Genomic DNA, 27,537 nt, shown 5'->3' with positions numbered 1-27,537 from the left:
CCTTCTTTGGAGGCTTTTAAACAGAGGCGGGATGGCTATCTGTTGGGGTTGCTTTGAATGTGATTTTCGTGCTTTTTCGCAGAATGGTGTTGGACTGGATGGTCACGAGGTCTCTTCCAATTCTTTGATTCTATGATTGACTCGCCTTGAGGCATGGCTGGGAAATATGAACCGTGGAGGGAAAGATGCACCTGGTTCCGTAGAGCCGTCGGGGCTTTTCTGCCTGGGATGACCAATCGGCTTCTCTGGAGGCGGGGCGGCTGGCCAATCCGCAGCTGAGGAGGGCGGGGCCAAGCGACACCCGGGAATAAGAAACCGCGGGATGAGGATGGCCCGGCTTTGGCCGGAGGAGAGCCGTCGAGGGCGAGGTAGGCAGGCAGGCAGGCAGTCAATCTCCGCGATGGCCCCGCAGGAGGAGCCCAAGGAGGCGGCGGCGGCGGCGCTCTCTCAGGCTGCCCGCTCTCCTTTCCCGCGGCGGCTCTTCACTTGGGAGGAAATCCGTCTCCGCACCAGGCCCGAGGATCCGGATCGGGAGATGTGGCTGGTGCTGGAGCGCAGGGTCTACGACGTGAGGAACTTCCGCGAGCGGCACCCGGGCGGCGCGCGCATCTTGCTCAGCCACGTCGGGCAAGAAGCCACGGTGAGAGCTCAGCAGCAGCAGGAGCCCACAAAAGAACCACAGGGAGAGCAGCAACAACAACAAATTAATAAGAATTAGTAGGAATAATGTAATATTGTGTAGCTAAAATGTGCAATGATATTTTTAGTGTGTAGTTCAGGGATGGGAAAATAGGACCCTGTATGGGGGGTTTGGTCTACAACTCTCCCACCATTCCTAACAGCCTCAGGCCCTTTCCTTTCCCCCCTACAACTACAACTCCCAAATGTCAAAGTCTATTTCCCCCCAAACTCCATCTGTGTTCATATTTGGGCATATGGAGTATTCGGGCCAAGTTTGGTCCAGATCCATCATTGTTTGAGTCCACACTGCTCTCTGGATGTAGGTGAACCACAACTCCCAAACTCAAGATCAATGCCACTAAACCCTTCTAGTGTTTTCTGTTTTTCTGTTGGTCATGGGAGTCCTGTGTGGCATGTTTGGCTCAGTTCCATCACTGGTGGAGTTCTTTAATTGTAAGTGAACTATAAATCCCAGCAACTACAACTCCCAAATGACAAAATCAGTTTTTTTGAGTGAAGGACATACATTGGATTGTTAGGTCGTGTCCAAATTTGGTGTCAATTTGTCAAGTTGTTTCTAAATTCTGTTAATCCCACAAACGAACATTACATTTTTATTTATATAGATGGCACAACTATCCGTGTTTTGGGGGATTTTTTTTGTTTGTGTCAGGAATGACTTGAGAAACTTCCAGTTGCTTTTGGTATGAGAGGATTGGCCGTCTGCGAGTAGGTTGCCCCCGGGATGCCCTGATTTTTTTTGATGTTTTACCATCCTTGTGGGAGGCTTTTCTCATGTCCCCGCATGGGGAGCTGGAGCTGACAGAGGGAGCTCATCCGTGCTCTCCCTGGATTCAGATCTGCAACCTGTCAGTCTTCAGTCCTGCCAGCACAAGGGTTTAACCCATTATACCACCGGGGGTTCCCGTTTAGGGGATGATCTCTCTGGGTTGAGTAGCAGACTGCTTGTTGAAGCTTTTCCCCCACCCCCTGGTGTTTGTGTGGGGTGAGAGAGATCCACAGACTGTTGCTGGTCAGTGCTGGGGAGCAGCAGCTTTACTGGTGTTTGTGGGGGGGGGGGTGAGAGAGACCAACAGCTTGTTGCTGGTTGGTGCTGGGGAAGAGAGACCCAAAGTGCTGTGTCAAACGATAGCCACTGCTTTCCTTCTCCCCCTTGAGGACACACAGTACCTAAAGCATTTTCTATGTCTCCCTTTATGCCTCAGCTTGCAGCACGCACAGAACAACAGGGACTTGACAGAGGGAGCCAACCTTGTACGCTGCTTAGCCTATCACTATGTCTTATTTTCGGGGTATGGCTTATATTGTGCAAATGCTTAGAAATCCTGCTATGGCTGATTGTATGGATATGTATTATTTTAGGGGAAACAGGGTAGCATAGAGCCATGTCAGCAAAAGCTCTCGCTGTCAAAAGTGGTTCATTGTACAGTATAAATGTACCCATAGATTTTTTTAAACATTGTGTCAGGAGCGACTTGAGAAACTACAAGTTGCTTTTGGTGTGAGAGAATTGACTGTCTGCAAGGACATTGCCCAGGGAGGTGCCCGAGTGTGTTACCATCCTGTGGGAGGCTTCTCTCATGTCTCTGCATGGGAAGCTGGGGCTGACGGACAGGAGCTCACTCCATCTCATGCATTTGAGCCGCCGACCTCCAGGTTAGCAGTTCAGCCAGCAAAATTAATTCAATTTTCATTAACTTACCCTACTTACACCCCGCCTTTCTCTACCTTAAAGGGGACTCAAGGCAGCTAACATATAGGCAATTATTCAATGCTTTAAAACACATTCAATAACATTAATATTAAAATTAACTTAAAATTAATACATATTAAGCATTTAAAAACATTACATTCAATATTAAAACCACGCCCTCCATAATTGTAGTCCAAGCCATTTCATAGTCACTGCACATATTCCAAATCTGCTATTGCATTGTACAAGGGTTTAACCATAGCTGCCAGGGACAGTCAGTCCTCCATATCATCCAGGGATCTAATAATCCAGGACTTGAAAATATTAAAAAAGTCCAAGATTTTGGCATTTTAAAATATAAAGGACATCATTTCATTACACCATTGTATAGAATGGGATTTAGGCATCCAAAGATTTGGGTATCTGCTTTGGTCCTGAAACCAAACTCCAGTGGATAGCAAGGGTCCGCTGTATGTGCAAAATTAGCACTCTTATTCAAAACAAATGGCTGAAACTGTACTAGGAGACATACTTGCATTTGGCCAGCAATGCCTTTTTGTTACTATTGGCTGTAATATAAAAATGAACAAGTTTTACAATCCATGTCTGACATTCTTGGTGAAAACAAGAGAAACCCAGTTTAGGAGAGGTGACAGTTCTGGCCACATAGATTCAACCAAACACCAGAAACGAATTTTGCATAGGAGTAATTGTTTCAGAGTTGTCATTTATCTCATTGCACAAGCCAGTGTTTTCCCTGTTCATGAATTCATGAGTGAATTGCTGCTGTTTGGTAGTCATGAACTTCCCAGTGCTTTGGAGAATATGCATAAAACAAAACAACATAAACTTTAGAATCACATAATTAAAACATATTACTTGAATTAATTAATTAAAAACACAGTCCAAAAAGCATAAACACCTTAAAAAGGAAATGTGAGAAGCCCCAAATATCTGTCTCAACTTGACAGCATCCTGGTGCCCCAATTCTCAAAAATGTTTGGAACCAACTATTTCTTAAATTTGTATCAAATCTAGAGCTGTCATCGCTGATTAATCCTGTAAGCACCAGTGATGAGTAAATTATACACACAGTCATATGTAAATCATACATATACTGTACAGATAATTTGCCTATCACTGGTGCTTTTATAATACATTGCAGATGACAAAACAATTACACCGTGTTCATTTTTCACTATGATAAGACTCATACGGCTGTCCAGATCTTGTTAGACTGAAGCTCTAGCTAAGAGAGGCAGTGGGAGGAGAAGTTCAACAACATCTGGAGATTTGCTTGAGTCTAACAACAACAACAACAACAAATTATTTAACCGCTTCTCCTTGTGGTTCGAAGTGATGTACGACATGGTTAAAACAGAGAGATAAAACACAACACTATTAAAATACACACACTTTGAAGTTCTTCAGAACTCTTAGTTTGTGAGTATAGATTGAACCTCCCTTTTCTGGAAATTTATTTACTATATTTATATACTGCTTTTCTCAGTTCTCAGGCGACTCAAAGTGGTTAACAGTAGCAAAATTCAATGCTCAAACATCATAAAACAGTTAAAAACAATTAAAAACAGTAGCATAATAAACAACCATCTAACATACTACAAATAATGTGGAACTCCCTCCCCAACAACACCAGATTGACCCCCCTCCCTCCTGACCTTTCATAAAAAACTTAAAACCTGGCTATGGGGTCAAGTCTTTGAGCAATAAGCTGGAATAATCTGGAAAGAGAATGTTTTAACAAGCACAGTGGTCTGACATTGGATGATGTTTTAAACCAGCAAACGGTTTTAAATTGATAGTTTTAAAGTGATTGTTTTATAACGGTGTTCAATTGTATCATGATTTTAATGTATTGTATTGGCACCGTGGGTTGCCTGTTGTAAGCCATCCTGAGTCCCTCTCCGGAGGTGAGAAGAACGGGGAACAAATGCTTAAATAAATAAATAAATAATAGTAATACAGTTATAGACCACCCTATCTCCCCAAAGGGACTCAGGGCTGTTTCCAACATGTAAGGCAAACATTCAATGCCAGAAAGTAAAAAAACAACAACATTCAAACAAATTACATCAGGACAAACCATATTAGACAATATAAAACCAACCTAATTCTAAACTCAATAACAGAGAGAAAAACTGAAAGTGAGAACTTAAATAACCTAAATGAAAACATTTTTTGTTCCTACCAGCTGTCTACTTCTGTTTCTGGGAAAAGGGACTAACCATATGTTCAACACCCATTGGTTTTTCCTCAAGGAACCCTAACAGGGGAAACAGAAAATGTAGAAGTGTGAGGGGAGATGAAACAGAATTTCCCTCTCTTTTTTTTTTGGCTCCTTTGTATAAGGTAGTGTTTCTCAACCTGGGGGTCTGGACCCCTGGGGGGGGGGGGTCATGAGGGGTGTCAGAGTGGTTGCCAAAGACCATAAAAAACACAATATTTTATGCTGGTCACTGGGGTTCTGTGTGGGAAGTTTGACCCAATTCTATTGTTGGTGAGGTTCAGAATGCTCGATTGTAGGTGAACTATAAATCCCAGCAACTACAACTTCCAAATCTCAAGGTCTGTTTTCCCCAAACTCCAGCAGTGTTCACATTTGGGCATATTGAGTGTTCGTGCCAAGTTTGGTCCAGATCTAGCATTATTTGAGTCCACAGTGCTCTCTGAATGTAGGTGAACTACAACTCCAAAACTCAAAGTCAACGCGCACCAAACTCTTCCAGTGTTTTCTGTTGATCATGGGAGTTCTGTGTGCCATATTTGGTTCAATGACATCATTGGTGGAGTTCAGAATTCTCTTTGATTGTAGGTGAACTATAAATCCCAGCAACTACAACTCCCAAATAACAAAATCAGATCCCCCCCAACCCACCAATATTCAAATTTGGGTGTATTGGGTATCTGTGCCAAATTTGGTCCAGTGAATGAAAATACATCCTGCTGCTGCATATCAGATATTTACATGACGATTCATAACAGTAACAAAATTACAATTATGAAATAGCAACAAAAATAATTTTATGGTTGGGGGGATCACCACAACATGAGGAACTGTATTAAGGGGTCACAACATTAGGTTGAGAACCACTGGTATAAGGCATGGAATGTGGGCTGACAGCTGTGGCAATGTCTAGATCAGTGGTTCTCAACCTGTGGGTCCCCAGGTGTTTTGGTCTACAACTCCCAGAAATCCCAACCAGTTTACCAGCTGTTAGGATTTCTGGGAATTGAAGGCCAAAACATCTGGGGACCCCCAGGTTGAGAATCACTGGTCTAGATGTCTGCCTCCTTCTGAGGCTTTATATAAGCAGAGTCCTCCCCCCGTTATCCCATTTTTCTTTCCTCATCAGGGCTTCTTGAGGAAAAAACTCAGCAGATGCTGGATGCGTGATAGATCCCATTCTTCCATCTCTCACTCATTGTGTATACACTGATTACAGCTGAAAAAAAAAATCTGAAAAAGCTTTTGTCCCAAGCATTTTGGATAAGGGAGACTTAACCTATACAGAAATTAGGGCTGGGGAAAGAACATCAAATATTTTGTAACTTTCACGCTTCTTTCCATCTCCTAATTTTTTGAGAGATTCAAGGGACACAATAGTCCGACTACATTTTTGGGTGGGGTTTTCTTTCTTTGTAATAAAGATTTCCCCAACTGTGGATGATGCTGGTTGTTATGTCAGGAAACTGCATGAAAGAGGAGGACGTGTGTCTCTTTTAAAATGAGACTGACTGTTTTGAGCTTTCATGAGTCTGTCTTAAAAGCAGAGTTTCACAGTAAAAAAGCTACAAGTAAAACCCAGCTCCCTTTAATTAGTCACTTCCTCTTTTTGTGTCAGTAAGGGTGCAGTGAAGACACATTTCTAAAGGAACATAATGGATAATGATGCAATTACTGTGTTGGCAGTGGGTACCGCTTGCTCCCTTGACAGGGAGCTGGTCAGCCTCCCCCAGGCTTGAGAGTTCAGCACCTTGGATAGCGCACTGTAGACTTAGGCTAAAACCTAGTGCTACTGCCAATGGTGCAAGGCATTCCTTCTAGTTTGACTTTTACAGTCATTTTTCATGAGTAATTTTAGGGCACAGGCATTTTGACAGATTCATTCTATGTTCTTATCAGATTTAAAATTCCACATTCCTGGAAAAGAATGAACGCAATGCTGTGAAAAAGCAGTCGCTTATCCAAAACAAATTGCTTTTTGACCACTTAGGGCCCTTCCACACAGCCATATAACCCAGAATATCAAGGCAAAAAAAATCCCACAATATCTGCTTTGAACTGGGTTATCTGAGTCCACACTGCCACATATTCCAGTTCAAAGCAAAAAATGTGGGATTTTATTCAGCTGTGTGGAAGGGGCCTTAGACTACTTTTTGGAGGGGTTGGGAAAAATATTCTTTGGAGGAGAGGATGCAATATTACCACACTTTACAGATTGAAAGTTACTGTTACTATAGCAACATAAAATGAATAATGCATAACTTCTTATAAAAATTAAGAAGTAATATTTTTTGTAATCTTTTATTTTATTAAAAAAGGAGCTGCAAGGGTCTGCATGATAAGCATAACTTTATGAACCATAAAGAACTACTTTGTTTTTGCTAGTTTGAGGGGAAGACAACAACACAACAACAACAGCAACAGCAACAATAGCCAAACCCCTCAACAATTTTAGCAAAAAAGAGAGCTCCCCTCCCAAATCCCCCCATTGTACAAATATTGTATATGCTTGAGTGTAAGTTGTCTTCATGAATCATTTGAGGGCAGGGTTTAAGGACAAAATTATGGATTTTGTTAAGACCCATGGATAAGTTGAAGGTAAAACCTACACCTTATCCATGTGAAAAATGAATCCTTTTCTCTCTTTTTAAAATGCATAGAGGGAACATATTCAGGAAGAGATGTGGAGAAAACCTGTTTATTTGAGGGGGGGTGGGTACAATTATGCTATGTGTAATTTGCATTGCTGATTTTCATATGTCTATATAACTGCAGATAGGGAAAGGAATTATAGCTGAGCATAAAGAATGAGAATATGATCTCAAAAATAAAGCCGAGGTGGAGAAGGAGGGCTAGGAAGACAACTTACCTCTGTGAGGGACCCAGCACAAAGGCAATGACAAGAGACAGGACACTCCCATCACTGCTCTTCTTCACCCCCCCCCCCCCCCCCGGGCAATATATTTAATTACCTTTTTTGAAAATAAACACACAAAAAGGAAAGCAACAATACTGATAAATACATAAACATACTCAGACAATAATTCCTTAACAAACATATATCTCTACCTATACAGGCAGTCCCCGATTTACAAACATCCCACTTAAAATGACTTATAGTTAAGCATGGGAGTGAATCAACAGGAAGTGAGAGACATCTACCCCTTTGAAGGGAAATTTACTCCTGGAAGAGTTATCATGGGGCAAAGGTGTCTCCACTGAAGCTTGATCACCAATGCTTGTTTCCACAAAAATGACTGGAGTTACACTTATAAATATATCCTTTCGAACTTGCATGAAATTCAGCTTAAGAACAAATCTACAGAACTTATCTTGTTCATAACTTGGGGACTACCTGTACTACCAACATATACATAAATTGGTTTTAAATGTGGATTACCAGCTTCTTATTTGTCAGTTCGCTAACATTTTAAAAAATCCACTTTATATCCAGAAAATTGTTTATTTCTGTTTGTTTTAACATTTACAAGTGACTATCCCAGCATTTCATGTCTCCAAACCTGTACATTAAGTCTTTCTATGATATATATTAAAACTGCTGCCCATTCAATAACTTCAGGCTGGTAGTGATTTTAAGTCTGGTTAGTGCAAATGCTTACTCAAGTTGTTGTTGAATGTTTTTATGGCTGAAATCATTGTGTTGCTGTGTGTTTTCTGGGCTGTATGGCCATGTTCCAGAAGCATTCTATCCTGACATTTCACCCACATCTATGGCAGGCTTCCTCAGAGGTTGTGAGGTTTGTTGAAAACAGGGCAAGTGGGGTTTATATATCTGCAGAATGTCCAGGGTGGGAGAAAGAACTCTTGTCTGTTTGAGGAAAGTGTGAATGCTGCAATTGATCACCTTGATTAGCATTGAATAGCCTTGCAGCTTCAAGGCTTGGCTGCTTCCTGCCAGGGGGAATCCTTTGTTGGGAGGTGCCTACAGGGAGCTCTGGCATGTGCTGGTTCATGAGGTCACAAAGAGTCGGAAGCGACTGAATGAATAAACAATAAAATTGTGCATACAGAAATTTACTATATAGCATTGTATACAGCATGATTTCATCAGAAGACAAGTTGTTTCTTATCTCTTGATGAATAAAGAGTTTCCCTTCTTTTTGAGAGAACCACTTGTTTCAAAGATTTCCCTTTTGACCTGCACTGGAAACTTACATCTTGTTTTGGGTTGTTTGAGTATGAAAAGTTTTGCAGGAGTGCCCTCATGTGGTAGATCAGCTTGGCTACTCTATCTTATTCCTCCTTTTATGGTAATACAGTGATTCCCAAACTTTGGTCCTCCAGATGTTTTAGACCCCTTCTACACAGCTGTATAAAATCCACATTGAACTGGATTATATGGCAGCGTGGACTCAGATAATCCATTTCAAATTGTGGATTGTTTGCCTTTATATTCTGGCTTATATGGCTTTGTAAAAGGGCCCTTGGATTTCATTTCCCAGAAGTCCAGGCTGTTGACCAAGTCAGTTAGGGCTGTTGGGAGTTGAAGTCCAGAACACGAGGCAAACCAAAGTTTGAGAATCACTGTAAATAGGACACAACTATTTCAACAGTTAGTCATTGTCCTTTCTACAGTTTAATTCTGCTTTTATCATGCAGACCACACATGCAACAGTTACTGTCATTTCCATGTAATGCTAAAGGAAAAGCTTGAGATTTAAAGAACTGTCAGAAAAGTCTTTTTTCTCTCTGCTCTGCTTTTGAATACCTTAAAGAGATACGTTGAAGCTGCTCATTCTGTACTGCCAAATGTTAAAGGAGAATCTTAGTTCATCTCCACTTTCATATGCCTATGATTATCCAGGGGGTTACCGTGGCCTAACTCTGGGATTTGAACCCTGGTGTTCCAGTGTTTTAATCCAATACCCAGACCATTATACAATGCAGCTTTTTGTCAGTGAAGACTCATATTTTCACATTACCTTGGTGTCAAAGGTGAAATTGGCCATTCACTGTTAAAATCTACTGCTGCCTATGCATCTTTGTTAAACATTAACAGGATAACATTTTGGAAATCTGACCCCCCCCCTTTTTTTTTTGTAAGGCAGTCCAGTATACTTTTCCTAACCTAAGATACAAGACTTCTTCACATGAGGATTTTTTTTAGCATCCTAGGATACTTTTGCCCAAGTTTAGGGACAGATGGGCACACAGATCATCACATAATGTCTCTCAACTTTTGGCAGGGCCCCCGCCCCCAACCAGCATGGAGGACATGTTGTTGTTTTTTCCAGTGCCTAACCAGATTGCTTTTATCAAACTCACCCTGTGACTTTACAGTCTCCAACCTGAAAGTCTTCTAATGTAAATGGGTTGGTCCAAATAAAATTTATATGAATATGCTGATGCTGTATACCTATATTATTTTTCAACACATCTATATTATTTTCTGACATAACCTTTTAACTTATCTAGACCTTTTCTTTTCATTACTGTTTTTCTTTTCATTACTGTTACATATTCACTTTACTTAAGATATTTAACCACAATTTAACAGGCTGTTAAAAGATCTTCAACTATAGGCTGTGCAATATAACCCAGAATATCAAGGAAGATAATCTACAGTATCTGCTTTGAACTGGGTTATCTGAGTACACACTGGCATATAACTCAATTCAAAGCAGATAATGTGGGATTTTATACAGCTGTGTGGAAGGGGGTTATGATCCTAGGTTTTTTTAAAAAAAATAGCATAGCAGAAAGAGGAATAACATGGCAATCAAATATTTCCCAAGCCAACCGATATGGTAATGATGACACATACATGAGTCTAATGCCACACCTTTGACTATGTTGGCAAACTTTGTTGGCTAATTCCAAGGTGTAAATCAGATATTTTCCCCTGCAACATGTACATGGATTGCCCTTTGTCTCAACAGATGGAGTGACAAATTTATTTTGCAGAATAACCTGTCTTTGGTGTCATATGTGGGTTTAGTAATGCATTGTGGAACTTGTGAAATATGACAGGTTGCATGGCCATATTATTTGGAGTTTTTGCAAGAATGGCAGAAGGTAGACTAGTGGGATGGAACAAAATCATCTAGAAATACAGCAGAGATGCATTTTGAGTATGAACTTGTTTTTTTCAGAAAAAGATGTGAGTCAGTGCAGGAAACCAGATGGAAACTAGCTTCAGAACTGTTTCCAACCAGATCAGTGGTTCCCAACCTTTTTTGGCCATGCCCCACCTAAGCATCTCTAAAATTCTAATGACTCCCCTCATGACATCTACAGTAATTATTATTGTTCAAAAAGTGAATTTTTATTCATGCAGAGGAAGCCTTTTTATGTGCTAATCAAAATACTTCATGTTAAGTAATGAAATGAAACAACTACCACGTGGGAAGTAGTAATATTAGAGGCACAGTTGAGATATCTGCATCAAATACATGCTAACTTAAGTGTTCAACTCCAGTGTGTATATTTGGTGGGAATGTGTGAGAGGATCCTGTCACATGACATTACTTTTCTTGCAACGGATCCTTTTGTTAATCGTATAAAAATATTGAAAGTAATTGTGCTTTGGATTTTTTTTGACAAATTTGTTGATCCATTCATATGCAAAACAAAAATACATTTTTATATATTTTGTATAGCTTGTAATGTTAAAAGAACATTGAGAGGATTGGAGTGTTTGGCATGAGAGTGGCCTCACCTTTCTGTGTCATGCGCTCAATGCCCTCTCAATGTTCTCACCACTCCTTTCTATTAATTTTAAAAATGTGTATGTCGCAATAAATATTATATATATATATACACACACACACACATACATACATACACACACATACATACTGTATATGGAACCCCTAGAACCATAAGAAATAAAAAATCACTGTTAATAACTCATTCTCAAATTGCACCCCCCCCCCCGCAAAAAAAAAATCAAATTGCATCCCATATGGGACATGTTCCCCATGTTAGGAAGCAGGATAAAAGATTGAGAAATATAGTTTTGAATTTGCACAATGGAAATGTTAATAAGTGGCTTTGTAGTATTATCTCTGTGGCAAGTGATTAGTCGCATGAGTTAAGATCTCAACACTGAGGACAGAACAAGTTTGAGACACACGGTGGACTCAAAAATCCTGTTATGCAACAGCCATCAGTAATTAAACTTCAGGTCTAGACAAGTAGTTCCCTGGCTCTTTAAACTGAATAAGGCCATTATCAAGATGGGCACATTACATATCTTTCCAGGCTCTCCTGTTTCCATTCTACTCTAAAGCAATACATTGAATTGCCATTGTATAACATTAGTGAATGGCAATTCAATGTAGTGTACTGGTTTAGAGCATATAGCAAAAAATCCTAAAGACACCAGATCCCACGCAATATTGGAAACTGAACGAGGGTCAGCCCTGGATAGTACTTGGATGGAAGATCACAAATGATGACCAGGTGCTATAGGCTAATATTTCAAAGCAAGGAACTAGCAAAACTACCATGGCTCCTTTTTTTGGTTCACTGATTTTGTTTGTATGACTGAAACTGTGACACAGTAATTTGCTTAAGACATAGATCGGTCAGCAAAAGGCCCTTCCAGACAGGGTTCAAACTGCGGGCCCTGTCGGACTTTTACCTGAGGCATTCAAATGACACCTCAAGTAAAAGAGGATTGATTCAGGACAATGTAGGAAAACCCTGCTTTGTTCCAAATTAACAATACCCCATTATCTGGGCCTTCCTGAAAGGCCTGGGTCTAATGAGGTATTTGGCATATAGGAACTAAGTACCGGGTAGTCCTGGGGTCAGTCCCCATACCCATCTCACTTCTTTGGGCTTCCAAAAGCTGGGAGAAGCAAGGAGGGCACCTCCCCTTATCCCCACCCCCCAAAGCCCTTAAAATAAAAACTTACTGGGCCGCCATTAGGCCTCTCCAGGTACATGGAAATGTCATTCCAGGAGGCAGGAGGGGGGGGTAGTTCCTCTCCCCCTTCTGGCATATCATTTCTATGAAAGTTTTCGTGATGGCATCGAAACACCCACCCGGGAAAGCCTAGTTCTTTTGGGCGCCTGTGAGGACAGCAACATGGGCAAAAACGGGTTACTCTAACCCATTTTTGCGTGTAATAAATTGCTGTCTGGAAGCACCCCCAGTATTTCAGCATCATGATCAATGCCTATAGAGGCAAATGTGTTAGAAATAATTATGGTCCCTTATATTCAGTTCTTTAATAGTACTGAAATGCCATGTGCTTTAGGCTCTATTTCAGAGGGAGGAACTTGCAAAACCACATTCAAGGATTCTTTGCCTAAGAAAACCCTATGAAATTCATCTGGGTGCCATAAGTCAACAGGTGACTGGACGGCACATATATTCACAGCAATACTGAATAGTTTAAAGCGACTGAAGGATTTCTTTTATATCATGAAAGTTGGCTCAATATGTTATGATCATCCCACAATGTGCATAAATGCAGAAAAATCTGATACCGCAGGAGAGTGGGAAATAGGGCCTTCCTGGTATCTTTCAACATTATTCTACTATTCTAATTGGAGACTCTATAAATACTGATATACACAGAAATTTTAGGCAAGGTAGTTACTATACTGCATTTTCACTAACTACTGAATGAGTTAGTGACAACACTGGAGGGTTATTCTTTTGAGTGAGTTGTAAGAAATCACTGTATTGAGGGACCTCTGTAATGAATATTACCTGCTAGTCGAAATGCTCTACGTTTTGTTAGCTATTTTTATTTATTCCCTGAGCAGACTGTGTTTCTGTGTTTCCATGTTAAACCTACCTCCTTGTTACAATACTGCTGATGAGCGACATTGTTCTGAGTTCACTTCATGCTACTTTTGTAATGTTGAAACCATGTTGGCAGCAAAACTATTTAGTGTGTGGAATGACTTCATATTGAGAAGCCACTTGAATGACTGTGATGAATGGGCATGGACCTTTAGCAACAGCCATGAAGTTCAAAACACCTACTGTGGTTCTGCAATACTTCAAGGGTGGCTGATTCATTATGTCATTTGCATGACAACTCCAGAAATGAACTGGAGTTCAGACATTATTTTGTAATAATATCAGCAGCAGTGATGGCCCCTCCCAGAGCTTGACAATATTGGGAGGTGGTGTGAGGAATTGCATTAGAGACCAAAGACATTGCACTCCAACCAATAAGAGATACTGTGTGTGTATGTGCCTTCAACTTGTCTGTTGACTTATGGCAACTCCATAAATTTCATAATATTTTCTAAAGCAAGGAATACTCAGAGGCATTTTTGCCAGTTCCGTCCTCAGAAATTTACACATGCATAAACCATATTTCATGCCCATGTATGTCACTAAGAGGATTCTGGACATGTAAAACTTGAAATAGCTTCTTATATCCACTCTTGTCAATGACTGGAGATTAGAGCAGGGATTGCACTTCACTTGTATTGAGCCACAGCTGTGAAAAGAGTCCATGTGCATACAAATGAAAAATAATAGCTATGTTGGTAGAAGATAATGGTAGCACAAACTGTATGCCTATGAGCTTGGTTCCCAGTTGAAGATTGCTGTTGTGAACAAGGTTGGATGGAAACTAGTGGATGTCACCTCACATTTCCCATCAAAAGTATTAGGATCTCTGGGTATATCATGTAAGCAGGACACTTGCACCACTAGAATTGAATTATTAATAATAAATACTCCAGTTATTCCAGAGAAGGAGGCAATAGTGGAATCAGTTTTCACTCAATATTCTCTAGCATTTGATTTTTTTTCTCTCCCCTCCCCACCCCTAACTTTGTGACTTGCAGGATGCCTTTGCAGCATTTCATGGCAACAAAACATTGGTAAACAAGTTTTTGAACCCATTATTGGTTGGGGAGCTGGCACCAGATCAATCTACTTTTGAACCCAGCAAAAATGTAAGTTCATCTTGACAAATGGATGTGAAGTGGGAACAGAGAGGAATTTAAAATTTGTCTCCTGTACTTTGTCATTATTGGAGAGAGGAGCTTGATGGCCTTTTTGCTTCTATACAGTAATTAAATGCCTGTTAGCTATATTGGCTGGGGGGAATTCCACCCGCTATAGTCCATTTTTTCCCCAGGGTCTGCATTTCGGCCTCAGCACAGTAACTGTAGACTTAGCAAAAGCAAATTAACTGCTTTGTGCCGAATTAATTTGACACCTGGAAAAACCTGGGCCTTTCAGAAAACTGTGGACACTTTCCAGCTGGGCTCTGTGTGGATTAGGCCCGAGGATCGTGTCACATAACTTCTGGGCCCAATTCACACAGCTGACCCCAAGCCACCCCACCCCCCTCAAAACCTTTTAAAAGCCTTAAAAAGAAAATAATTTTCCCGGCTGCCATTAGCCTGCTCAGCAGGTGTAGAAATGATGTGTCAGGAGAAGGGGGGGGGGGAATAATTTCTCTCAAAATGGAAGTATGAAGTGACATTGCATCACCCCCTTTTGTCTTTCTGATGGGGACTGCAGAGAAGCTCGTGTATTTTAAAAATAGTACAGTTCTTAGGTGTTGTAAGGTTGAGATGGGGTATTTTGTTTGTTTTCACACACTTGTGGTGATTTTCTATGTGGTTTTGGGACAAACATTGCTACAAATGTTTTTATTTGGGGGGGGGGGGGTTGGAGTAGCTGGTGAGGGGATTCAAGGGCCACACAAGCCAAGTCCCAGATCTCCCTTTCTCCAACCTCCCATCTGATACATTGCATTCCCCTTTTGGCCATTCCGCTCTCTGCTCAAGTGCTTACCCCATTCAGTTAAGGCCACCTCTTCCAGCCTTGAGTGTAGTGAAGAGGCTGGAGGTGCTGCTCGTGAGGAGAAGGCCCAGCCCAGTTGCACACACCTAGATCTAACCCCTAGTCTGGTTTTGTACATGTCAGCTTTTCACACACAGATTTTGTGTGGGGCTGAGGAATAAAACTTATTATTAAATTGTCTCAAAGTTATAGATGTGATTAAGAGGTAAAATCTACCTGATGATTGTTTACTGAGATGTTTGGATAAGTCAGTAACATACTTCTGGGTGTGTTGCTTGGTTTGTCACTTGCACTTACCTGGCCATGGAGTCCCTTTGCTCCAGGGCCCAGTGAATTCCTTTAAGAGTAAAGACAAACTTACCAAATAACATCCTCACCTCCTACAGTAGAGACAGATGTAATGTTTGATTTCTCCACAGGAATCGCTTATCATGGATTTTCGTGAGCTATGCACAACTGTAGAGAAGATGGGACTCATGAAACCCAATAGTTTCTTCTTCTTGGCCCTCCTCTTTCATATCCTGATACTGGATGTTGCATCTTGGCTCACCCTCATATATTTCGGGACATCTTTACTGCCCTTTATGGCTTCATTAGGGCTGCTTACTATAGCACAGGTAAGTTGCTATGTTCACAGAATAAAGCTGAGGCTGCTTCCACACAGCTGAATAAAATCCCACATTATCTGCTTTGAACTGAAATGTATGGCAGTGTGACTCCGATAATCCAGTTCAAAACAAATATTGTGGGATTTTCTGCCTTGATATGGGTTATATGGCTGTGTGGAAGGGCCCTGGGAACATATGAGGCCCCTTCTGAACTGCCATATAATCCAGTTCAAAGCAGATAATCTGGATTTTATACAGCTGTGTACAAGGGATCTGAAACAAGCTGTCTGGCTAATTAGTTTCCCTTCTCCATCCTGAATTTAACTTTCATTTGGGAGTCCACAGTTATATTGAAGACTTGTATTTAATCCCACTGCTAATAAACTTTATCCCTCTGAAACTTCTGTTTACCCATGAAAAATCATGAATAAATCTGTAAATACTAAAAATGGGAATATTTCTCAGAAATGCACATGAAAATACTAGATACTAGAAAGAGATATAAGAATGAGGTGTGCAGAGACACTGTAATTTCTTTTGAATTCAGGAATACAAGAGGGATTGTAAAGGCCACTCAAAGGCAATCTAAGCTATCTTATTTTTTTTTTAAAAAAAAGTTTTATTGTATAATAAATACTGTATAATTACAAAAGGAGTTGGGAGGGAACTACTGTCTTAACGGTATTTCCAAAACCAATTTTTCTTGAAGTTGGTACTTATGAAATACATGCTCTTAAGTATCTAAAATTGTAATATCATCTGACTATTGAATGCTAGATGGTGAATGGTTTTATCTCCTGTCCTAGAGTACTGTATAAGTCTTTTAGCAAAAATCAAAACCGGCAGGGATCCAACCATGGTGATCATCAGTTACTTTCCATTGCAGTTCATCTTTCAATTATTTCTAAGCAAACTGAGCAAAATTTCTAAGCACTTTCCTTTGTCTTCCAGGTCCAGGCTGCATGGCTCCAGCATGATTTGGGCCATCTTTCTGTCTTTGAAAAGACAAAATGGAACCACCTGCTTCACCAATTTGTCATGTGCCATCTCATTGTAAGTGGTCGTTTCTTGACCTGTTACTATTTTAATAACAAGTTCAGAATATTGAACTACTATGTATTGACCCTAATAATTCACACAGAAGATGAAAACTTTTGTCTCAATGCTATTGACCCCTGAGGCAGCAGCATTTTGTGACAGAGGTCTCCTGCCAACATCCTGAACTCCCAACATCATGCAAAACCCAATTGCTTCCTGTAAAACTGTAGCTCCTATGATCCCATAGCACTGTGTGATGGCAGTTAAAGTGGTGCCAAACTGCATTAATTCTACAGTGTAGATGCATCCTAGGAGTAGCCGCCACAAAATCCTGCTCTTGTGTTCCCACCAGATATACTTATGTGAGAGATAGAAATATCTGATAGGCCTACCCATCGTGCTCTCTCCTGGCCAGGCTGCCTCCCTGCCCTCTTTTGACAAAGAAAAAACAAAAGTAGAGGACAGACCCTCCATTCTGTGCCCAGAAAGCCCTGGGCCAAGACTGTGGGCCACATGTGTCCCATTTCTGCCCTAAACATCTTACGAACCGAAGCGAAGCTGCACCTTTTCAGCTTGAACAAGACTAAAGTTCCAATGAAAAGATGAATGCCTTTAAATCTGCACCATAAAAAAAACACCACCACTGCTTTGGAACAACATCTCTTGTCTTTCTTCAACAGGGGGCATCAGCCAAATGGTGGACCCTCCTGCACTCCCAACATCATGCAAAACCCAATTGCTTCTCCAAAGATCCAGATACTGATGTTCATCCTTTCTTGTTTACTTTGGGGAAGTCCCTTTCTGTGGAAGTGAGTATCATGCTCATCACATCAATCTTAGCTTTATATTTGTTTCCCTTTTTTAAATGACCTTTCTCAAGTATCTTCTTTGGGCAAGGGCACAATGCCATGAGTCATTATAGTCTTAGGTGCACCATAATAGCGTGTGAGCCTCCGCCAAGTTCGTGCCAAACAGTGGTAAAAAGGCAGTGTTTCTGAGAAGGGCACATCAGCAGTAAGGGGACAACAGCAAAAATGTGCCAATAGTTCTGGTTAACAATTGAGTATTCTGTTCCAGAATTTCATGCCTTATAACACTAACTCCCACATCAAGTCATACCCTAAATTCACCAAGATGTAAGAGAGCATGCTATTGTATATGCACTTTTCCTATACAACAAATACAAGGCTTTTGAGAGAGCATGCAGCTTAATCTCCAACACTTTACTCAGCAGCATTTGTATCTCATTTTGTTGTGGAACTCTTTATCTTCAGGAGCCTTTGGCTGCCATCTTAGATTTCTTTTCAGGCATGGGTGTAGACAAATGAGTAGTGTCTTTAAGTGCCTGCCACAAAGAAGTTGGCTCGCAGATCTTCTGAGACATAGGGTGTGTTGTATTGAGTGAGAAAAACTGAGTCAGTTGTGTGCTTGTACTGGATATATTATTTCTCTTCCATCTTGTTGAAGGCTCCAAGAAGAGCTGGGTGATGCAAGATGAAGCAGATGTTATCACTGCTTAATCTTTGAAAATAATAGGATGAAAGTATTTATTAGAAAGGCACTTAACTATGACCCAGGAAAGCCTGTGCAAATCGCCAGATCTTTGCTGTATTGCGAAAGCTTTCCTTGGTGTGGTTTCATTTCAGGACGAGATAAATTTACCTTTAAATTCTTATGAGAAAATAACTTACTTTCCTTTCACAGCTTGGGATGAAGAAGATAAAGTACATGCCTTACAACTATCAACATAGGTACTTCTTTATCAGTGAGTATCTCCAGCTTCCTGAAAGACAGTGAAAGTCAGTGGATTATTCTGGCAAATCCCAACTGGCTGCAGCATTGATCAGAAATAAGTGAGAGTATAACAGCTAAAGAAGCAGCAGCCTAAGCTCCCTTCTACACAGTTGAATAAAATCCCACATTATCTGCTTTGAACTAGAATATATGGTAGGGTGAACCCAGATAATCCAGTTCAAAGCAGATATTCTGGATTATATGGCTGTGTGGGAGGGCCCTAAACCCAGCAGGTGGGCAGAGCTCCATCACTGCTTAAGTTACATTAAAAGGTTTCATTCCTATCATAGAATATATAATTGTTTATATATTTTTAAATTTGGCATATTTATGAACGTTAAAAATATCAAAATAAATATAAAAGCCTTAATGTTATACAAGCAAAATTGTGAATATAGGCTATTCTAGGCTGGATGGACATCTGTCAGGGACGCTTTCATTGTGTGTTCCTGCATGGCAGGAAGTTGGAGTGGATGGCCCTTAGTCTTTTCCAACTCTATGTTTCTGTGGGCTCTTCCATACAGCCCTATATCCCAGAATATCAAGGCAGAAAATCCCACAATATCTGCTTTGAACTGGTTATCTGAGTCCACACTCAGATAATGTGGGATTTTCTGCCTTGATATTCTGAGATATAGGGCTGTGTGGAAGAGTCCTCAGATAACCCAGTTCAAAGCAGATAATGTGGGATTTTCTGCCTTGATATTCTGGTATATAGGGCTGTGTGGAAGGGCCCTAAGAGAAAACTAGAAACTGCTGCATTCAAGGCTTTTGCCATTGAAGAAGTAATAAACAAAATTATTTGGACAGAAAAAACAACTTATAATGCATACTCAAATGTTGAACTCCTCAGTAGTGTATTTATCAGTGATAATCTGCTTTTTCAATGGACAAAATTGAAATGTGTTCTTTAAAATATTGATTAATTTGAGGTTTTCTCTTTCTTGTGATTTTTCCTGTGTCCTCCCTGGGCCTTCACTTGTCTATCTTTTCACCAAAGAAGAAGAGTACAATAGTACCCAAAAGCAACAAGAGACTGTGCTTTAGGCACAAGGGAGCAATTGGAAAGAGCCAGACAGGCTTTTGACAGTGTTGCAGAATCCATCCCAATTGATTATAGTTCTCTCCTATGGCTTCTACTAAAAATACAATTATAATTAATTATACTTTTTACTAACTTCTGCTACTGATTTCTTCTGTGTATTGCTTTATTTTTATTTACACCTGTTATAGTTTGAGGATCAGGGTTTTAAAAAACTCTCCCTCTGTTGTTCTTGTCAGCTATGCCACCATTGTTGTTTCCAGCCTTCTTCCATTTTCACACGTTCTATGTAGTCTACAAGAAGAAATTGTGGCTGGTAAGTCTTGCACTTTTAGGCTTGCTGACAAAGCAGCAGGAGTTCTTATTCTCACTCTAGCATGGAAATGTTTTGGGTGTTGTGCCACAGTTACAAAAGTTATACTCTGACTTTATTGGGGGGAGGGGGGGCGGCAAAGGGTCCAGCTTCACAGGTCACATAAGAAATAGATGTAGAAATAACCTCACATTATTGGAGCAAATTTGATTTTGGGGGGTTTTGAGGGGGGGGGGTCAAGTAGAGTTAGTAAGATTGAACAAGATTCTGTGCATGCCTAATAGGATCTAACTGGAAGTCATTACAACACTGTGTTGTCGAAGGTTTTCATGGCCAAAATCACTGGGTTGCTGTGAGTTTTCTGAGCTGTATGGCCATGTTCCAGAAGCATTCTCTCACATCTATGGCAGGCATCCTCAGAGGTTGTGAGGTCTGTTGGAAATGACATTTCTACTTCACCCCGTGGGTAAAAGATGAGAAATTCTCAGGACAATGCAATGTGTTCCTCCTAGAAGGTTCTGACAGTCTCTTCATTTTCCCTTTCCTAGGATCTGGCTTGGCAACTCTCCTGTTTTATCCGGTTGTTCCTTGTCCAAGGGTATATACTAGGACCAAAGAGCTTTCTACTATACTACTTCTTGTTCAGGTATTATACAATACACTGCTCAACTAACACTAGCCATGACTGTCTGGGCCGGACTTCAACATAAGTAGTAACTTAATCCGGTGGTTTCAATGGACATAATCTGTCTTAGCTGGCTTGAGCTATACAGTTTCACCTCAGTCTTCAGTTCCCGTGCTCTTCGCTCTCATTCTTTCTCATTAGAGTTCCTCAGCGTTTTGTATAAATAATGCCTGTTAGAAGGTTACCCCTTGCAGCTTTTAGAATTGTACACAGTATGAGTTCCAGCAATCATATCAAATGTTATTTCCACATCCAAATCCAAATCCTTATTTCTATGTTTTATTCCACCAATCAAGTTTGGCCATGATTCCTTTTCTATGATGAAAACAACAACAAAACTTTATTTATATACTGCTCTATCTCCCCGAGGGGACTCAGAGTGGTTTCCAAGTAACATCATCAAACATTATACCAAAAGAAAAGCAGTAAGTGCAAATGTTTCTGATGTTAAATCAGAGGTTTTAAAAATATAACTCTCTCTCTCTCTCTCTCGTGTGTGTGTGTGTGTGTATATGTCTTACAGCAGGAGTAGGCAAAGTGTGGCCTCTAGGTGGTCATAAAAGGCTTTGCAAAAATATTTTTTTTCTAATTAAAATCCAATTTAGACTCAGAAAAAGCTTTTTCAGATCACTTCCTATTTTTAAAAGGACTGTCTTGGAACTGAAATGGTACAGAAAGGCCCCAAACATTGTGAAAAATTTGGGGCAATGAAGAAAAAGAGGCCAGACTAGTGCACCCACCTGGTTTTCCACAGCTGCTCACCTATTCTACAGGAACACTTGCCCTCTCCATTAGGTGTCTATAGCTTCAGAGATCTCACAACATTGGCTTGCAGGAAAGATCGTTCTCAGCGCCCTCAACTTTAGCCCACAGTCTCCAATCCTGTTGGTGGCAACTGGTTTGCTTCCATATCAGTCGAGCTTGAACTTTAAAATAACTATATAAAGCAATGAAGCTGTCTGGGAGACAAGCTTGAACATCTTGGATAGCTCTTTTGAAGTTTGGGCTAAATAATTCCCCTACTGACACTCTCCTCTCTTTATGGCAGTCTAGTGTTACATAATTGTACATTTAATAAGCATGATTACAATTGTATGGTAAATAGCTGCTTGTTCTATTTGGCAGGATAATGGAAAGTTCTTGGTTTGTCTGGGTATCACAAATGAGCCACATTCCCATGGATATTGATTATGATAAGAACTTGGACTGGGTCTCTACACAGGTAAGGCTTAAAGATCGTGATTGCGAGTAGTCAATTAACATGCTAGAATAGGTTTTGGCCAAACAAAATGTAATTTCAGCTCAGCTGAACACTTCTGAGACTATTCCGACATAGCTCTAAAGTGACAGTGAAAATGTAGTGGCCACACCTGAGCTAAAAAATGATGGGGACTAGAGGCAACAAGGGGACAGCCAACTTTGGGGATGTCCAGCCTTCTGGCTTCCCTGTGCCACATTGGAAGACAAGAGTTTAAATATGCACTGACAGGGTTTGAAGTTAGCAGAGGATTTTGAGCTGAGGATTTTGGATTGCCAAAGAAAGGAGACCTATCTATAGTTTTTAGGAGCTAAAAGAATAGAATACTAGAGATGAATATATTGTTCTATTGTATTTAATAAGCCTATTTTTGATGTATCAATGAGAGCAAATCTGAGATAATTTTTGGATTTAAAACACCAAATTCCTACAGAACCAGCACAAGAAAAAGGTTTTCATGACCCTTAATTTTCAGGGCTGTGTTCTGGCATGAACAGAGTTGTCAGTTTGTAAATTAAACTATTACTTTTTTTTGAAACCTCTACTTACTTTCATTTCAGCTCCAGGCCACTTGTAATGTTCACCAGTCCCACTTCAATGACTGGTTTACTGGACACTTGAATTTCCAGATTGAACATCAGTAAGTATTGACCTTTGCGAAGTGTTCAGCATATCCCCATCTCTCTCTAAATGCAGCGAGAATCCTTATTTTCTAAGGAAAATTCTGTGCAATGCTCATAGCATGGTAAGTATCCTGCTTAGGACTTGTTTGCAGCTTGTACACTGCCTGTTGGAAATATCTACAAATAGCAGTTCCTGAAAAGGCCACCTGAAATATTTTCTTCTATTTTTCTTTTTAGCCTTTTCCCCAGAATGCCACGACACAACTTCTGGAAGGCAGCCCCTCTAGTGAAATCTTTGTGTCACAAATATGGTATTGAATACAAGTGCAAACCTCTGCTGACAGCCTTTGCAGATATCTTACAGTACGTATCTGTTTTGACATAACAGTGAAAGAAATACACACACACACACACACAAGGCATGATTGAAGAAGTTTGTTGTTTTGGCCCTCAGGTCATTTCTGACTTATGGCAAACCTATCACAGGTTTGTTTTAGCAAAAGTTGTTTTGAGTAGTGGTTCTGAACCTTTGATCCTCCAGGTGTTAGAAATTGTGGGAGCTAAAATCCAAAACACATTGGAGGACCAAAGGTTGGAAAGCACTGCTTTTCCACTGCCTACTTTTGAGTCTGAGAGTGTGTCTCACCCAAGTGGGCTTCCATGGCCAAATAAAGATTTAAACCATGATATCTCTATTCAAATAGCCACATTGGTTCAACACCATCATATAGCAGGGTCGAGGAACATTTTCTAGCATAGGATTGAAATTCTACTTTGAGTACTATGTTCCAAATGGGATCTTGTGGATGGAGCTAGACAAGAGATCTTAGCAATTTGGATACTTTCCTACCAAGCATACAAAAGCAGTTTGATTATCTTTTCCATCTACTAAGTGGTAGGCTCCTTGCAATGGTGATTTAATTTAACACACTGCACTATTATAGTGTTATAGGACTATTGTCCCACTTTAATTATATATTATGTTATTTTTCTTTGTTTACTCTATTTTGCTATTGTATGTATTTTATTGTGATGTATTTTTGTTGTTTGCATTCTGTATTTTATTTTGCTGTATTGTTTTTGGACTTGATCTCATGTTAGCCGCTCCGAGTCCCTCTCGGGGAGATGCTGGCAGGGTATAATAATAATAATAATTCTTAATTTCCATGGTTGCATCTCATGGAATTTTTGGGTTTGTAGTTTAGTGAAGCCCAAAAAACACTGTAGGCGAGAATCCTGAATGCTCAGCCCTAAATGGCAAATTCCAGGATTTCACAATATATTGCCCTGACAGTTTAAATAGAATAGCACTGTAACAGTGTTGTGTGATTACTGGGTTTGTCTGCAAAGCTCAGATCCATGCCTCAAATTTGCATTCAAAGTTCATTGCTGTGTGGGCTATTAAAAGTTTATATACCACCTTGCACTACATATTCCAAAGGCACCAGATTCCATTTGATCTCAAAAGCTCAGCAGGGTTAATATTAGTATTTGGATCGGAGACTACCAATGAGTGCCAGGTGCTCTAGGCTATATTTCAGAGAAAGGAACTAGCAAAACCACCTCTGAATATTCTTTGCCTACAGAAACACTATGACATTCACAAGATTGCTATTAAGTCAACAGAAAATATGAAGGTACATACTCACTTGGTAAAAAAAATACTTCAACCATTTTAGCCATATTCACTATTGGAATGCAGTCCATAAGAATGGAAACATCAGGGGCTTGAGGGTGGGTGGGAAAGCCTTGTGTCTGCACATTTCCCATCCAATTTACCTGTTGGATCCTGTTTCCATGTGTTCTGTAATTTGTTTTTGAAAGATTAATAAGATGATCCTTAACTTTATCACAGTATTATTTAATTTCCTCTCCTTTTTTCCTGTTCACTGCAGCACCTTGAAGGACTCTGGAGAACTTTGGCTGGATGCCTACCTGCACAAGTGAGAAGTGCTGACTTTACAGAGAACAAGGCCTTTAACACTACAGAGTCTTATTTCTTACTAAAATGTTTGTGTTATTTTCTGAATGATGTTTCTATTTATAATAAACTGTTGCAACATACTCTGGCCAGAATCCTGTTATGTATACATGAGCATGCTAGAGTATACATGGGCATTCATAGGTTTCTTAATGGTTTGCAGTGTGAGTCAAACGACAGCTAAGCCAAATGTAATAAAATGAACTGGAGAGACTAGTGTCAAAATTTCCTTGGATAGATGTATACAGTTAATATGTATGCACAGAAGAACTTGTCGGCAAGTTTTAAAAACATTGACTTTTACATGTGACTCATGTGAAATCAAAAAATAAAACATACCAAATTCACAATTTCCACTAAATATAAATGCTTGTGCATTCATTATGCTTCTGGTTGTTTAACCCTGAAGAATTGTAACGAGAAACAAAAATATTTTCCCTATGCATTTAATGATTGTGCTGTTAAAAGAATGCACAGGTTGTGAGCCATATTGCTATCAGAACATGACTAAAATATTCAGAAAGTCTTGCTGTCATACTTGCTCAAGGAAACTTCCTGTGTTTCAAGTGTTTTTTATACCATAGTACCAGCATTATTTTGCTCACAATAGTACTTGCCTGCCAAATCAACTCTTGTTATACTTAATGATTGTTTTAATTTTGATGTACTTTGCTTGTTATTGTTCATTCATTTAAATAGTCTATGTTTATTATTATTTACCTTGTTCATATTGTCAATAATGTAGCAGAAATCTTATATTATCTGTTTGAACAGAAATGCTTAAAGGCATGTTGGGGGGGGGGGGCACACTCACAATAACCCCAAGCCGCAGAGCGGGGATTCTGAAGGCTTCTTACTCCACCACTCCCCCTTCAGCTTCTATTCAAGACAAGAGACCAACAAAAACCTTAGGGATTTATACCTACTTAGATCAGGGTTCCTCAAACATTTTAAGCCAAAGGCTGGTTCATGATCCCTCAGACTGTTGGGGGGACAGGGAACGGCTATAGTTAAAAAAAACCCAAAACACCGAGTTCCTATGCACACTGCACATATCTTGTTTGTAGTGCAAAAAAAAAAAAAAAAACCCCAAAGAATACACCCCACAATATTTAAAATGAACAATTTTAACAAACATAAACTTACCAATGGGAAGTGTGGGCCTGCTTTTGGCTTATGAGATAGTCAAGTTAATTAGGATTGTTGCTGTTGTGTGCCTTGAAGTGGTTTCAGACCTAGGGCGACCCTATGTCTAAAGTTTAGGATGACCTTGAAGGGGCACATCCAGCTTGCTGCCCTTACTTTAAGGGACCCTTGACTTAGGGCTTCATGTAATTATAGAGTAAGAGCAGCTTTCAAAATACAAACACTTGATACAATTCTGCCACAAACACTTGATTCATTTGCAGTGCTGCATTGAATATAAGGGAATTAAATGATCATCTCCCAAACACTATCTTGAGTCATTTTTTAAATGGTTGTGCTGGGAGACTTTAACATCCATGCTGAGACCTCCTTGACTGGTGCAGCTCAGGATTTCATGGTCGCCATGACGACCATGGGGCTATCACAAATTATAGCTGGTCCTACCCACCAGGCTGGACACACACTCGACCTAGTTTTTGTGGCGGACAGTGGAATGATCAGAGTGGAAGAACAAAACATCCTTCCCGTGTCATGGTCTGATCACTATCTGATCAGTCTTAGACTCTCAGCGACCCTAAACCTCCGCAGGGGTGGAGGACAAATTAAGCTGGTCCGCCCCAGGAGACTGATGGATCCGGAGGGATTCCTGAGGAATCTTGGGGTTCTTCCTGCCATGGAGCCTGGCGATCCTGTCGACGTCTTGGTCAATCTCTATAACAGGGAAATGACCAGGGCGATAGATACGATCGCTCCCGAACGCCCCATCACGTTGCGTCATGACAAGCCATCCCCCTGGTTCACCGGGGAGCTGGCTGTGATGAAGCATACGAGGAGGGGGCTAGAGCGCATTTGGAGGAGTTCTCAGGACGTGTCTGACCGAGCATGGGCTACAGCCTCCCTTAGGCCGTATACCGTGGCTATACGGGTAGCCAAGGAGTCCTATACGACTACCCGTATAGCATCTGCAGCAAATAGATCATCGGAGTTGTTCCGGGTCGTTGGGGAACTCCTTCAGCCACCTGTGGTGGAGATTTTTGACGACCCAGCAACTCGGTGTCGCGATTTCGCACACCATTTTGCAGACAAAGTCACTCAGATACGCCTTGAGCTTGACTCCAATTTCATCGCAGTGCCAGAGGAGGTGATTGAGGCATCTGCTTGTCCGATTTTGTGGGATTCTTTTAGGCTTGTTCTTCCTGAGACTGTGGAGGAGGTCCTTGGGGCTGTGAGGGCAACCACGTCGGCTCTGGATCCTTGCCCATCTTGGCTAATTAAATCGGCCAGGGAGGGGTTGGTTGATTGGTTTGTGTTGATCATTAATGCATTGTTGGAGCAGGGGGTTTTTCCATCTCACCTGAAACAAGATGTGGTTCGTCCACTCCTCAAAAAGGCTTTCCTTGACTCCACGGTGCTGAACAATTACAGACCGATCTCCAACCTCCCTTTCTTGGGCAAGGTGCTGGAGCGGGTGGTTGCCTCCCAGCTCCAGGGCTTTTTAGATGACATCAACTACCTAGATCAGTCACAGTCTGGTTTCAGGCCTGGTCACGGCACCGAGACAACCTTGGTCGCCTTGGTGGATGACCTCCGTAGGAGAGCTGGACAGGGGGAGTGTGACTCTGTTGGTTCTCTTGGACATCTCAGCGGCTTTTGATA

At 40.7% G+C, this 27,537-nt stretch overlaps 1 protein-coding gene across 1 annotated transcript; it reads left to right on the top strand.

The window, feature by feature from the left end:
• Positions 1-327: 327 nt before the first annotated feature.
• On the top strand, positions 328-26,248 carry LOC132771996 (acyl-CoA (8-3)-desaturase-like). The gene is made up of 12 exons (XM_060770653.2): positions 328-640; positions 14,424-14,534; positions 15,813-16,010; positions 16,953-17,054; positions 17,720-17,848; positions 18,744-18,804; positions 20,115-20,191; positions 20,737-20,834; positions 21,999-22,095; positions 22,692-22,771; positions 22,992-23,117; positions 24,650-26,248. The coding sequence occupies exons 1-12, from the start codon at positions 329-331 to the stop codon at positions 24,699-24,701; spliced, it is 1,443 nt and encodes a 480-aa protein (XP_060626636.2). The 5' UTR covers position 328; the 3' UTR covers positions 24,702-26,248.
• Positions 26,249-27,537: the final 1,289 nt, after the last annotated feature.

The sequence above is a fragment of the Anolis sagrei genome, chromosome 1 (genome assembly GCF_037176765.1).
Source record: "Anolis sagrei isolate rAnoSag1 chromosome 1, rAnoSag1.mat, whole genome shotgun sequence".
Taxonomy (NCBI): Eukaryota; Metazoa; Chordata; class Lepidosauria; order Squamata; family Dactyloidae; genus Anolis; species Anolis sagrei.
This window is presented reverse-complemented; position numbering and strand designations above follow the sequence as displayed.